A 14,749-nucleotide genomic window follows, 5' to 3' on the forward strand; every position below is an offset into this window, starting at 1 on the left:
AGAATTATTGTGAACTGTGGGGAGGATAGTGTAAATCTTCAAAAGGACATAGAAAAGAAAGACAAAGAAGTAGGCACAGAACTGGAAAGAATGCAATGCAGAGAAATATGAAATGATTCCAACCACACTGCTGCCTGCTTTCCCTGCTCTCTGTGAGGGAGGGAGGTGGATGGGGTGTGCATTTCGAGACAGCAGTGACAAAGCTGCACAGCGGCTCAGTGGTTAGCACGGCTACCTCACAGTGCCGGGGACCTGGGTTTAACTCCAGACCCAGGCAACTGTCTGTGTGGAGTTTGCACATTCTCCCTGTGCCTGCGTGGGTTTCCTCCAGGTGCTCCGGTTTCCTCCTAAAGTCCAAAGAAATGTAGGTTAGGTGGGTTGGCCATGGAAATTGCCTGTAGTGTTCACGGATGTGTAGGTTAGGTGGATTAGCCATGGGAGTTGCAGGGATTTGGGAAGGGATTGCAGGGGGTGAGTCTGGGTGGGATCCTCCTCAGAGATTTGGTGTGTGCTTGCTTGGCTGAATCGCCTGTTTCCACAACACAGGGATTCTATGACTCATTCTAGAGAGAAGTGGGGGAGGGAACATAAATCAATGCATAGAATTCTAAAGGGTGTACTGGAATGGAAATGTCTGTATATCATTGAAAGTGGCAGTGCAGGTTGGAAAGAATCTAAAACACATGAGTTTTATAAATAGCTCATAGCTACAAAAACAAGAAGAGGGTACAATCACTTTATGTAAAATATTGTGTCAGCCTCAAGTGGAAAACTGACTCATGAGAATGACTCCAGGAATGAGGAACATCCAATTCGTAGATAGATTGGAGAAGGAAATGGCTCTGAGCTGAGGCCAGTCTCCTTGAAGAAGAGAAGGGGAGAAGAGATATGATAGCAGTCTGTAAAGGAGCGAGTGGACAGGGAGAGTCGGTCCTGATTGGTGTCTTCCAGTTCACCAATTTATGACGGTTGACAAAAGAAGCAACAATAAGTTGCTTTCATTTAGAGTCATACAGTCAGATGCGCAGCACAGAAACAGACCCTTCGGTCCAACTCATCAATGCCAACTAGATTTCCTAACCTAATCTAATACCATTTTCCAGCACTTGGCCCATGTCCAGATGCCTTTTAAATGCTGTAATTGTACCAGCCTCCACCACTTTCTCTGGCAGCTTATTCCATACATGCACCACCCTCTGTGAAAAAGTTGCCCTTTAGGTTCCTTTTATATCTTTCCCCCCTTACCCTAAACCTATACCCTCTAGTTCTGGACTCCCTCACCCCAGGGAAAAGACTTTGTCTCTTTATTCTGTCCCTGACCCTCATTATTTCATAAACCTCTATAAAAGTCACCCCTCAGCCTCTGACGCTCCAGGGAAAACAGCCCCAACCTATTCAGCCTCTCCCTATAGCTCAAATCCTCCAACCCTGGCAACATCCTTGTAAATCTTTTCTGAACCCTTTCAAGTTTCACAACATCTTTCCGATAGGAAGGAGACAGAACTGCATGGAATATTCCAACAATGGCCTAACCAATGTCCTGTACAGCCACAACATGACCTCCCAACTCCTATACTCAGTAATCTGATTAATGAAGGAAAGCATACCTAATGCCTTCTTCACTGTCCTATCGCCCGTGACTCTACTTAAGAAACTATGAACCTGCGGTCCCATCTGATCAAGATCCTGTTGTACTCTGAGGTAACCTTCTTCACTGTCCACTACACCCCCAATTTTCATTTCATCTGCAAACTTACTAACTATACCTCCTATGTTCACATCCAAATCATTTATGTAAATGACGATAAGCAGGGGACCCAGCACCTATCCTTGAGCTTTTCTAGCATCACGCTCTTTGACATCTACTGCTCTGCCCTTAATCCTCTTTCTTGCTTCTTCAAAAGACTCAATCAAGTTCATGAGACATGATTTCCCACGCTCAAAGCCAAGCCCTGATCAGTCCTTGCCCTTCCAAATTCATGTAAATCCTGTCCCTCAGAATTTCCTCCAACAACTTGCCCACCATCAATGTCAGACTCACCGGTCTATAGTACCATAGCCATTCCTTACCACCTTTCTTAAATAGTGGCATCACATTAGCCAACCTCCAGTCTTCCAGGACCTCACCTGCAATTATCGACCATACAAATATCTCTGCAAGGAGCCCAGCAATCACTTCCCTGGCATCCCCCAGAGTTCTGCAGTACACCTGATCAAGTCCTGGGGATTTATCCACCTGTATGCATTTAAAGACATCCAGTACCTCCTCCTCTGTAATATGGACGTTTTCTGCCGCAAGTGATTTAGCTATGAAATGTGATGTACTTTCTGAGAATGACTGGGAGACAGATACAACCATGGCTTTCAAAAGAAACCTGAATGATTACCTAAAGAGACAACGTTTATAGGGCTATGGGGAAAAAGCCAAGGGAGTGGCACTGTTTAAATTGCTTTCACAGAGAGACAGCAAAGAAATAATAGGCTGAATGGCCTCTGTTGTATCTATTGTAAGATCCTTTAATGCCTGTGGCCCATAATAACAAGCTCCCAATCTTCCCTTTCTTTGAGCCAAATATCATTGTGACTGCTGCATCATTGAACTGAAATTTGCTAGAATAATTACAATTAGGTTCTTAGCACTTGCTGTTAGTATGGGAGCATTTGGAAAGTTATTAAATCTCTACACACTGGAAAAAAAATTCAAACATCCAGAGATTGCTGTGAGAGACACCTTTCTGTGCATAGGGAGCACCGTTACAGTTCTTACCCATAGACTCTGCATTGAAATAAATTTCACAGTGTGAACCTGCTGTCCTTGTACACTAACTCCATATGAATGACTCAAAAAGTTGGGATTGGTACATGCAGAAATCACCAAGGTTTAACTGAACAAACTCTCCAGCCCTATAAAAAACAACTTAGAACTGTGCTGTTCTAATCCCTCAAACAAAAATAAGCTTCTGGAAATATAACTTACTTGGATTAAGCATTGTATAAATAAACTCAATATTTCTTGCCCTGATCCCAGACACAAAGATGCCATTTTAGGAGGCTTCATGCTGGAATAAACACGGGTCTGTGCTTTAAAGCCAGTCAAATCTTCACTGGCAGCCGAAATTAGAGCAAATGGTGCATTTTCTTTTGTGGGGGACACTTTCACTACTAATTGTGAAATTTAGACTCCTTACAATGCAACATACCTTCACACACATACACTTCTAAATCCACTGACTTAAGTTTGCTCCCTGCTAGATCATTTCAATTTCTGAACTCCATCACCTGGTAAAAGGTGGATCTGGTCAGAAAGACATACCTTGGGAGAAACCGCATCATAATATCGCCCATTCCTGTAGCAGCTGCAGCTCCGGCTGTGCTATCGGCATAAGCACCTGCCCCAACTATTGGTGAATCTCCCACACGGCTAGAAGGAACACAAATAATTATTGGGAGGCAATAGCCTGGTGGTATTATTGCTTGACTATTAATCCAAAAACTCAGCTACTGTTCTGGGAACCCAGGTTTATATCCCACCATGAGTAGTTGGTAGCATTTGAATTTAATAAAGAATCTGGAATTAATGGTCTACTAATGACCATAAAATTGTCGTCAATTGTTAGAAAAACCCATCTGGATTCACTCATGTCTTTTAGGGAAGAAAATCTGCCATCTTTACCTGGTCTGGCCTAGATGTGACTCCAGACCCATGTGGTTTGACTTTTACTTTCCCTCTGGGCAATTAGGGATGGGCAAGAAATGTTGGCCTAGCCAGAGACACCTACATCCCATGAGTAAAATAATCATTGTTTTTTTGAGTAAATATCTATCTGGATCACAGAAATCACAGTGTGTCAGGCAGCATCCATGGAGAGAGAGCAAGCTAACATTTTGAGACAAGAGGACTCTTCATCAGAGCTGACGTGAAGCTTGCTCTCCCTCCATGGATGCCAACTGACCTGCTCCAGCATTTGTTGTTTCCAGTGCAGATTCCAGCATCTGTGGTAATTTGCTCTTCCATCCCAGAAGATTAAATTTCACGGTTTAAAAAATGCTTAGAAATACCACTCTAATTCACTGAACAATTCAACACCCCATAATTCTCTAAGTGGGGAAGAAATGCCTCTGGACTAAATGGCGAAGCTCCAATTAACATGAGGATTCACCCAGCAGTCAATGGGAACACTAGGCAACAAATGGAAAGTCAAATATTAGCAAATTTTGTCAAGCATTATAATTTTTTTTTCATTTTATGTTCACTGTCCCTTCCAGTATATCTTCCTACCAACAATTTTGAATCTTTATGGGTTTTCTTCCATTATCTCATGACACAAGATTCCATGAGACTGAGAGAGGGATTAAATTTAACTTCTAAACCAACACAATTTCTCTCACATTCTACCTCAAATAACTAAAGTCTTGCATGCAGCTGGCTGCAATATTGCAAAAACAACTTGCATTTATAAAGCACCACTGACATGGTTACACATCCAAAAGTTGTTCCACAGTAGCGAAGGTCAACAAAATCAAGTTGACAGCAAGCCAACTAAAACAAGGTGATGGAATGGGCAACCAAAAGCTGGTCAAAAACAGTGAGTTTTTATAGGAGCTCCTTAAAAAGAGAGAGACAGAGACTTAGGAAAGAAATTCCGGAGTTAAACACAAACTGAAGGCACAGCTGCCAGCAGAATGAGGAAGGTTTCGGCAAGAAAAACATCCAAGGTTTATTAGCTAGACACAACTTAGATATTAAGCCTAGGACTTTCCCCTTGTTTAGCAATCCAATGTCTAACTTCACTTCCACATTTGAAACTCCAGTCCCTATAATCCCTCCAACTATGGTTAGTTCTCCAACACTAGCCTCTGCTTCCCAGTCACAAAAGGACACACACCTGAATGGAGAGGACAAACAACTAAAGTGATTGAGATTATTCTTGAACAAATAGACATGGTAAACAAATTTAGTCCTTTAGCACCAGATATGGCTGGATCGCTTATCGACTTCTGCTCCTGTCTGCGAAAATTGCTCATAATTTCTGGATCATTCTGGGATGCAAAGGTATTTCAACTTCTCTGCAGTAAACAGTCTTTGAAATGAACCCATTCCTCATTTAAGAAAACTGACTGACTTGCTTCTGATACTGAGCTACATAAAATCTAATATATAATTGACTTTTAAAAGGTGCTGATTTGCCGAAGTCAGAAGTCACGTGACACCAGGTTACAGTCCAACAGGCCTATTTGAAATCACAAGCTTTCAGAGCACTGCTCCTTTGATCACAAGCCCTGAAAGCTTGTGATTTCATATAAACCGGTTACACTGTAACCTGGTGTCATGTGACTTCTGACTTTGTCCACTGCAGTCCAATGGAGGCACCTCCACACCATGGCTTTAAAAGTCAATAACTTGGTTGTGGTCAGTGGCAGATGGGTATTAGCTCATTCCTAACTTGATTGATAGGGCATTTGTAGATTCAACAATGATAACCTCTCTCAATGCCTCCAGTTTCTGAATTATTGGGCTGTCTGACATCTGGAACTGGATGACCAGAAATTAGTCTAACTAAATATATTGCCTTTGATCAACACCAGATACACCATTACCTAGCCATTAAACACTAGCCCGTCCCTGCTGAACTCGATTTGATGTCATAGTTGACGCAGAGATGGTTTTCTGACCATATAAGATCACCTAAATACACCTCCAAAAAATCCTCTGACTCAGTTCTACCTCTACTTATCAGCTGTTTAAACCATTCTGCTTCCCTTCTTAACCTCTGGACTTCACCCTTCCAAAGCTCTCCTCAGCTCTGACCAACAAAAGGATCTCTTCAGCTCTGGAAAGCCCTGGTCTTCCTCACTTTTCTGCTTTAAGATACTCCTTAAACTGACAAAGCATTTTGCCCAAAAGTCTCATTGCGGCTTGGTGTCAAATTTTGTTCAGTATCATTATTGGTGAATCACCTTGGAATGAGACTTTGCATTACAGGCACAGAATAAGTACAAGTGTTTGTTGTTAACAAGCTGTCGGGGATGTTAACACTAATTTTTACAACAAAATTCTTCAAATAATATGCTCCAGCTGTTGTGGCAAACAGATAAATGTTGGATTGCTTTCAAACCAGTTTTAGGAGTTGCAGTGAAATTCAGTCAACTGTTTGAAACACATTTAAAAAAACGTATATTGATACCAATAAATTGCCATCTGTTAAACAGTCAAGGTTTTACATTATGGGGGTAATTTTCAACTTCACTGCCAGGGCAGTAATGGAGCGGGACAGATTTTCCACTAGATCTTTTTCCATACTTTGATTGTCGTACCAATTTAATTTTAAGTTTCCACTTAACTGAATCATTATGCCAGCTGTGACAATAATACAAAGCAAGTGAAAATACTTGAAAAAGTCACACATTAACAATAACACAATGGGATGGCATCTTACTGTAACTCAATCCTGATGAATGATGGCATTTAGCCAAAACAATAGTTAGCCCCAAATATTGCTGGATGTCCACTCACATTTTTAAAATGAGACAGATGATTTCATCATATATACAAGAGAAGTTTCGAAGTAAATGAGGCTGTTGGCCCAAATAATATTTAGTCGAGTTGACAATCTCTATGCTAATATGAGAGACAGAGAACACGAGTGCGAGACAAGCAGAGAGTGCGAGCATGAAACAGATGGAGTGTGTGCAACACAAATGGAAAGAGAGTGAGAGCTCAAAAGTGATGGAAACAACGCAATGCAAGACAGATGGAGAGAACAAGATGGCGCGACAAACAGTGAAACAGAGATAGTGAGGCATACAGAGAGACAGAGTCATTCACTAAAAGCTTTAGAGCCCAAAAATACATACCCTGGGATTTTATGCGTTGCACCATTGGTAGATGTTCCAGCCACTATACTTCTACTCTTATCAATTACAATCATACCTAAATTTTAAAAATTCAATGGCAAAATATCATACAGGAATCTATAATTCCATACAACTAGTTGTAAAGTCCCCTTTAATAATGGCCACAATTACATGAAAGTCAACTCGCAAATGAATTCAGGAGAAAACACCACATAAAAGACATAAAATTAATTGTGATAACTCCCAAACCTTTACTTTATGAATGTCATAAATCATATGTAAATGATTGAGAATTTAATAAACTTGATCTGACAGCATATTATCAATGAGCTTTAATACAAATTACAGAGTGCAGTAGATCTTTCATTAATCAGAGATTAATACAGTACAGAAAAGGCCCTTTGGATTATTGTGTCTATAGTGCCTGCACTAACTACACTAGTTCGATTTTCCAGCACTTGGCCCATAACCTTGGTGTTATGACATTTCAAGTGTTCATCCAAGTACTTTTCAAAGGTTGTGAGGTTACCCTGTTGAAGACCCACCTGTGTGAAAGGTATGCAAAGACATCACTGAACAGGTTGGTTAGAAAACATCTACACCTATATCAGGGCAACACTGAATCTTCTCTGCTCCAAAGATAACCATCCGAGCTTATCCATCTCCTATTCAGAAGGTCTCCATCCCAGGCAACATCTTAGTGAATCACCTTTGCACCCACTCCAGTGTAATCACATCCTTCCTATAGAGTGGTGACCAGATACTCCACGGTACTCCAGCTGTGGCCTAACCAAAATTCTATACAGATCCAACAATGACTTCTCTGCTTTTATATTCTGTGCCGCAACTGATAAAGGCAATGTATTGTATGCCTTCTTAAGCACTTATTAACAATTCTAGTCTAAAAATTAAAGAGACCTACTTTTTTGCAATTTATTTTGAATTATTTATATATAGTAAAGTTCATAATTGTACACTTCATTTATATTGTATTTTCCTTTTAATTATTGTCTGTAGCTATGTGGTGAACGATGAATACTTGTTTTATTTGTATCATAATTCAACATATACAACCAAGATAATTTTCCAATAAACCAGTTACCTATCCACCTACTTTTAATCATTTCTTAATTATTACATGGGACGTGAACATCACTAGCTGAGCCACGATTTATTGCCCATCTCTATCTACCCTTAAGAAAGTGGTAGTGACGAGCTGCCTTCTTGAACTGCTGCAATCCAAAGAAAGTAGACATTCCTAAAGGACTATCAGGGAAGCAATTCCAGGGTTTGGCCCAAAAAGGGTGAATAAACAGAATATTTCCAAGTCAGAATGGTGCTTGGCTTGCAAGAGTACTTGGAAGTGATGGTGTTCTCAAGCAGCTGCTTGTACTCTTCAAGGCTGATAGAGTTTGCAGATTGGAAAAGAGCTTACCAATGGTGTCATGGTTGTGAACATCGACCACATGTGCTGGCATTCTATGTCTTTTTGACCATTGCCCTTCCTTTCGTTTATATGGTCCACAAGACGTTTTAGCGCTTGGAAAGACATTCTGTGAAAACCAATTTTTTTTTTTAAACACAATACCATGTAATATTATAAAATTCTTATTAATTTTCATCTTATGACCGAAAAGAAGTAAAAATATTTAACAGGACTTGTCCTTGACAGAAGTGGCACCCACCTTCCAGTAATTGGGCTGGCATTTTTTGCTCAGCCATTCTGCATGGATGGACAGAGATGTATTTGATGTTAAGTCTTCACTGAGGAATCCCATATTCTGAGCAAAGATTGATGCTGTTGGAAAAACATTACTTTCATATGAAAAATTCAAAGATACTGCATTGATACACAGAGCAGTACATTACAGGAACAGACCCTTTCGGTCAGCTATCTGTAAGAATTATAGGCATGAATAGGATAAATAGATAAAGTCTTCTCCCTGGGGTGGGGAATCCAGGACTAGAGGGCGTAGGTTTAGGGTGAGAGGGGAAAGATATAAAAGAGATGTAAGGGGCAACTTTTTCATGCAGAGGGTGATATGTGTATGGAATGAGCTGCCAGAGGATGTGGTGGAAGCTGGTACAATTGCAACATTTAAGAGGCATTTGGATGGGTATATGAATAGGAAGGGTTTGGAGGGATATGAGCCAGGCGATAGCAGGTGGGACTAGATTGGGTTGGGATATCTGGTCAGCACGGACAGGTCTGTTTCCATGCTGTACATCTCTATGACTATCACGTTTGTGCTGATGATGATGCCATTCTAAACTAAACCCATCTGCTAGCACATGCTTTGTATTTCTCTATTCCCTACCTATCTGTTTAAATGCTTTAAATGTTTCTTTTGTATCAGCTTCTACCAAATCCCTTGTCAGCATATTCCAGGTGCCTACCACCCTCTTAAAAAAAAAAGACTTGTCCTGCACATCTCCTTTAAACTTTCCCCCTCTCACCTTAACCCTATGCCCCTTGGTTTTTAACATTTCAACCCTGGGAATAAGACTCCGACTATCCATCTCCCCGAGTCTCTCAAATTTTTAAACTTCTGTCAGGTTGCCACTCAGCGTCTGACACTCTGGAGAAAACAATCCAAGTTTGTTCAACCTTTCCTTACAACTAATATACTCCAACACAGGTAACATCTTTTCACCCTCACCAATTCCTCCCTGCAGTGTCGTCACGAGAATTGCACACAATACTCCAAACATAGCCTAATTAAAGTCTTTTACGGTTCAAACCCGACTTATGCATTTGAAACACACCATTCTAGAGTCTCACTCATAGCCACAGAAATGCCTAACTGTGCCCCTGACTACAGAGTCCCCTTTCAATCTGTGAATTTTGTTACGTGCATGCAAGACGTTGAAACTGACCTTCTAAGTCTCAGCCCTTTAACTATCCTTTGGCAATGCAAAGATTTGGAAAAGTACTTTGGGCAGGCCACTGACTGTTTTCTGGTACTCCCCCTATCTCATGTATTCACGATTTTAAATCTACGATAATTTCCACTTAGCATTTCCTAACCTATCAGTTTTCTGTCCACTAAGATGACCCAGGAATGTATTCTTGGCTGCCTGTCATGTTCTCTGTCAACATATTCAAGAACTGCCACAACATTTGTCAAAGATCATGTATTCAGCATGAGCTAAATTCAGGCCAGCTTAACCTCAAAAACAAAATGCAAGGGATGAAATCTCTAGATTATAATAAGGTTTCCTCGGCTTGAACTGTTCTCAGTTAGCCATTTCCCACTGGAGACACAGTCGAGAGCATTGTTCTGGATGGTTGAATTGGTGGTCAGTGTGAAAGCAAAGTGCTGGAGAAACTCAGCAGCTCTGGCAGCATTTGTGGAGGGATCAAAGTTAACATTCAAGACAAACTCTTCTTCAGAACTGCTCGAAACGTCAACTCCAGCATTTTGCTCGTACATCAGGAAAGAAGATCTTGAAAGCAATTTTAAGCAAAAGGAAGAATTAACTCTGTTCCTCACTATAGTGTATAATATTGTTCTTGCATCACTAGAGACAGGACACAGGAGGCATAGAATCATTAAACTGGCAACTATTCATGAATGTATCAACTGTCCATAAGTTAATTATTCAAATCTGCTTCTAAGCAAATTGCAAAAAAAGGTCTTGTAACATGTTGCAAACTTTTTTTGTATTTAGGCTATGTTGTGTGCAGTTCTGGTCAGTACACTACAGGAAGGATATGGGGGCATTGGAGAGGGTGCAAATGATATTGCCTAGGGTGGCACGGTGGCGCAGTGGTTAGCACTGCTGCCTCATAGCACCAGGGTCCCAGGTTCGATTCCAGCCTCGGGTGACTGTCTGCATGGAGTTTGCACATTCTCCCAGTGTCTGCATGGGTTTCCTCCGGGTGCTCTGGTTTCCTCCTACTGTCTAAAGATGTGCAGGTCAGGTGAATTGGCCATACTAAATTGCTCATAGTGTTAGGTACATTAGTCAGAGGGAAATGCGGGTCAGGGTGGGTTACTCTTCGGAGGGTCGGTGTGGACTGGTTGGTCTGAAGGGCCTGTTTCCACACTATGTTGGAGTATATACTAGTTGTAAGGAGAGGTTGGATAAACTTGGATTTTTTTTCTCCAAGTGTCAGAGGCTGAGTAGCAACCGGATAGAAATTTGCAAATTTAAGTCACCAAGTGACTTACATTCCTCTCAGTAAGTAAACAAATATGCCACACAATCAGCATTGCATGATTTACTCTTTATGATATGAATCCTTTCCAATACATTAAACCCAAATCACTGCTTCAAACAAAAAGAAACATTCTGCTTTCCAGCGATATTATTTGCTGATAGTAAGATAACAAATCCAAAGTAAACCATAACTGTGCATTTTTTTTCAAAAAAAAAGTATACACCGCGGAACTGAACGACACTAGGAAATTTAAAAAATATAAATTGTCTTCAAATAAAAATGGAGTAATTATATTTATGTCGAATGTTCAAAGTCATTCAAATGAAGACATAAATAAATTGTGTCTGGTCTAATTATTTTGGACTAGTGAATCTACCCATTTAGTCGGACATTAAATGTGTATTTTTCTTAACTGGAGTTTGTCTGTCATTTCTTTGCAATGCATAGTTGGTTTAACTGCTGCTCAGAATGCAAGTGGAAGATACGCTTTGAACTGCCTGAAATTTCCATCAGTCTTTGTAAAGTGTTGTCCATCACTCAATGTTGCGTGCTGACAGAAGTCCAGGAAAGCACTTTGAGGGCTGCAAGAAAGCTTAAGGGAGTTACTATATAGATGCTATGGGGAAAAAGCAATTAAGACTTTGAGACATAGATGCAAAAGACCTTGGAAACTGAGTAAAACCCTATCGGCTGTAGTTTGACATGTCAAAAAATTTGTGAATGTTAGCTGCATTTGTAAATACATAGAACAAGAGAAAACTTATTTGGATTATCACTTCATGTAATGCCAAGTTTCCAATATCATACAATGCACTTTTGTAAGTTTTATGAATAAATTAAATCTGTTGAAAAACAAGAATATGTTAATACAAGTTCTTTTATCATCACTGAACAATGGAGATTTACCTGACTCTCCCACCAACAATGAATGACTGCTATGTTCCATCACTGCTCTTGCAACGCTGATTGCACTTTTAATTCTTCGCAAGTTTCCAACTGCTCCAACCTCAATTGTGTTACTGAAGAGTTTTAACAATATATATATAAAAAACGTGTGAGTGAAGAATTTCAATGTTTATGTTTCAATTAAGAAATGGCATGCTGTGAGCATTCACTTCTGCACATTTTCAAAGTTCATGTTCAGAGTGTTCTCATTAAAAATATTAAATGTGGCATCACACTTGAAATAGATTGAGAGAATCATATACAGACTTCATGCACATTGTGAACTGTGCGCAATTCAACTAAAATACATTTCCAACCACATACAAGATTGCGCAATCCTGAGGTTTTGTGAGGGGAGCATAATCCATTTCAAAATATTTGGGGAATGTGGGAAACAGGAAAACTAATCCTTCTCATGCCATCCAGTAATTATATCTACTCGTGTAAAAATGGAGTTTGTTTGAAACAAAACATGAAGCAAGAAAAAAAGGTCAGCTTACAATTAATACATGAGGAGTGGTGGTGGCATAGTGGTAGTGTCACTGGAATTAATCCAGAACCTCAAGTTGGTTCAGATCCCACCAAGGCAAATGGTGAAGTTTAAACGGAGAGGTAAAGATATATGGCCTCATGAAGATCATGTAATAATTGTTCTAATGTCACTGATGTACTTTGGGAAAGGAAATCTAACATCCTTACCAGGTATGGCCACATTGGACTCTAAAATCTTCTAGATAGTTAGGAACGCAAGTGGAAAAAGAGCAACAAAGAGAAAGACTCACTCGGGTGTTTCTGCCATACCACTCCAAAACATGAGCAAAAAGTACATGAAACATGACAGATTTTTCAGGCAAACGTCAACTTTTTCACAAGGTTGACTATTACTGCAGTGAGTTTGGCAGGGTGAACAGCAAATAAAATACGACAGAAAAAAGCAAAGATTTTGAAGCTAGATCTTATTTTGAATAAAGGTATTTGCAGAAGATTGTAATTCATCACACAAATCAATCCTGAAGGTTCAACTATAAACAGATAAAGTTATTTTCCGCACAGTGGTTGGTTATTTACTCACCCATTCATAATCATAGCATCCAGTGTCGTCTCCCCGTGTTCATCTGGACTTCCACCATATCCCACAGTGCCATCACACTGCTCAAACTCACACTGGCTGCAGCCTTTCTCTACTGCATCCAAGGCTAAACCTCCAGAATGAAGAGTGTCCCATGCTGAATACAAAACACATCTAAATTAATCCAAACAAAAAAAAAAGGTAGAAAACACACAGTTTGTTTTTCTCTTTGGATTTGGGGTTTGCTGGTAAGGCTACATCTGTTCTCATCTCTAACTGTAGTCCATAAGATGTAGTTGTGAAGTAGGCCATTCAGCCCATCAAGTCTGCTAAGCCATTCAATAAGATCATGAATGATCTGATCTTTTTTTAAAAGATTCCCTACAGTGTGGAAACAGGCCCTTTGGCCCAACCAATCCACACCGACCCTCCGAAGAGTAACCCACCCAGACCCATTTCCCCTCTGACTAATGCACCTGACACTATAGGCAATTTAGCATGGCCAATTCACCTGACCTGCACATCTTCGGATTGTGGGAGGAAACCTGAGCACCCAGAGGAAACCCATGCAGACACGGGGAGCATGTCTGTGTGGAGATTTCACTGTCACCCAAGGCTGGAATCGAACCTGGGACCCTGGTGCTGTGAGGCAGCATTGCTAACCACTGAGCTACCATGCTGCCCAAATCATCCTCAAATCCACTTTCCTGCTTTTGCCCCATAAGGCTTAATTCCCATACCGATTAAAAATCTGCCTGTCTCAGCCCTGAATGTACTCAACAACCCAGCCTCGACAGCCTTCTGAGTGAAAAATTCAACAGATTCACTAGCCTCAGAAGAAATTCCTCATCACCTTGCTCTTAAAAGGGTGTCTCCTTACTCTGAGATGATGTCCTTTGGTCTAAGGTGTTTCACATGTATAAGCAACTTCCCTGCATCTTAACCTGTCTTGATGATTCGATAACTATGGTAACAGATGGGTGTTTCTATGGTGTTTTGCCTCCCTGGTGCCAGGATCAAGGAGATCTGAGGTAGCACAGGGTATTTTGAAAGGGGAGGGTGAGCAGCCAGAGGTCATGATTGATAGTAACGACATAAGCAAAAAGAACGATGAGGCCCTGCAAAGGATATTTAAAGGAGTCAGGTGGAAAGTTGGTAGTATGACCTCTAGGGTTGTAGTCACAGATTTCTCCCTGTGCCATGTGCTCGTAAGGCCAAAAATAGTAAGATATTACAGTATGGATAAAGAGCTGATACAGAAGGGAGAGATCAGATATCTGGATCATTGAGATCTCTTCCTGGGCAGGAGAGGCCTTACAAGGACAGGTTGCTTGTAAACTGAGGGACACCAATATCCAACAGGGAGGTTGGCTGGTACCCCCACTTTGGAGGGTTTAAACTGGTGTGGCAGGGTTTTTGGAACCAGAGCAGTAGGTCAACATGTAGATTGATTGAGGAGAAGGTAGAGGTTAAGTCTAATAGGAAGAACAAGTGATGTTCGTGAACTGGTGGTCTGAAGTTTATTTTACCTTAATGCAAGGAGTACAACAGGCAAGGGAGGTGAGCTTAAAGCCTGGATTGGTAGCTGGGACTACAGTGTGGTCGCCATTACAGAAACTTGGTTAAGAGAAGCGCAGGACTGGCAGTTCAACATTCCAGGGTTTAAACATTTCAGGCGAGATAGAGAGGGTTGTCAAAAGGGTTTGGGGAGTTGC

At 40.7% G+C, this 14,749-nt stretch overlaps 1 protein-coding gene across 1 annotated transcript in view; it reads right to left on the minus strand.

The window, feature by feature from the left end:
• LOC140495505 (N(4)-(Beta-N-acetylglucosaminyl)-L-asparaginase-like) overlaps positions 1–14,749 on the minus strand; it is a 35,733-nt gene that overhangs the window by 13,063 nt on the left and 7,921 nt on the right. Inside the window, exons 2-7 of the mRNA XM_072594599.1 lie at positions 13,038–13,191; positions 11,927–12,039; positions 8,541–8,653; positions 8,291–8,408; positions 6,856–6,931; positions 3,314–3,421 (exon numbers count right to left, since the gene is read on the minus strand). Of these exons, the coding sequence (XP_072450700.1) occupies positions 3,314–3,421; positions 6,856–6,931; positions 8,291–8,408; positions 8,541–8,653; positions 11,927–12,039; positions 13,038–13,191 (682 nt within the window). The remainder of the gene's footprint in view (positions 1–3,313; positions 3,422–6,855; positions 6,932–8,290; positions 8,409–8,540; positions 8,654–11,926; positions 12,040–13,037; positions 13,192–14,749) is intronic.

Source organism: Chiloscyllium punctatum, chromosome 2, assembly GCF_047496795.1.
Source record: "Chiloscyllium punctatum isolate Juve2018m chromosome 2, sChiPun1.3, whole genome shotgun sequence".
Classification (NCBI taxonomy): Eukaryota; Metazoa; Chordata; class Chondrichthyes; order Orectolobiformes; family Hemiscylliidae; genus Chiloscyllium; species Chiloscyllium punctatum.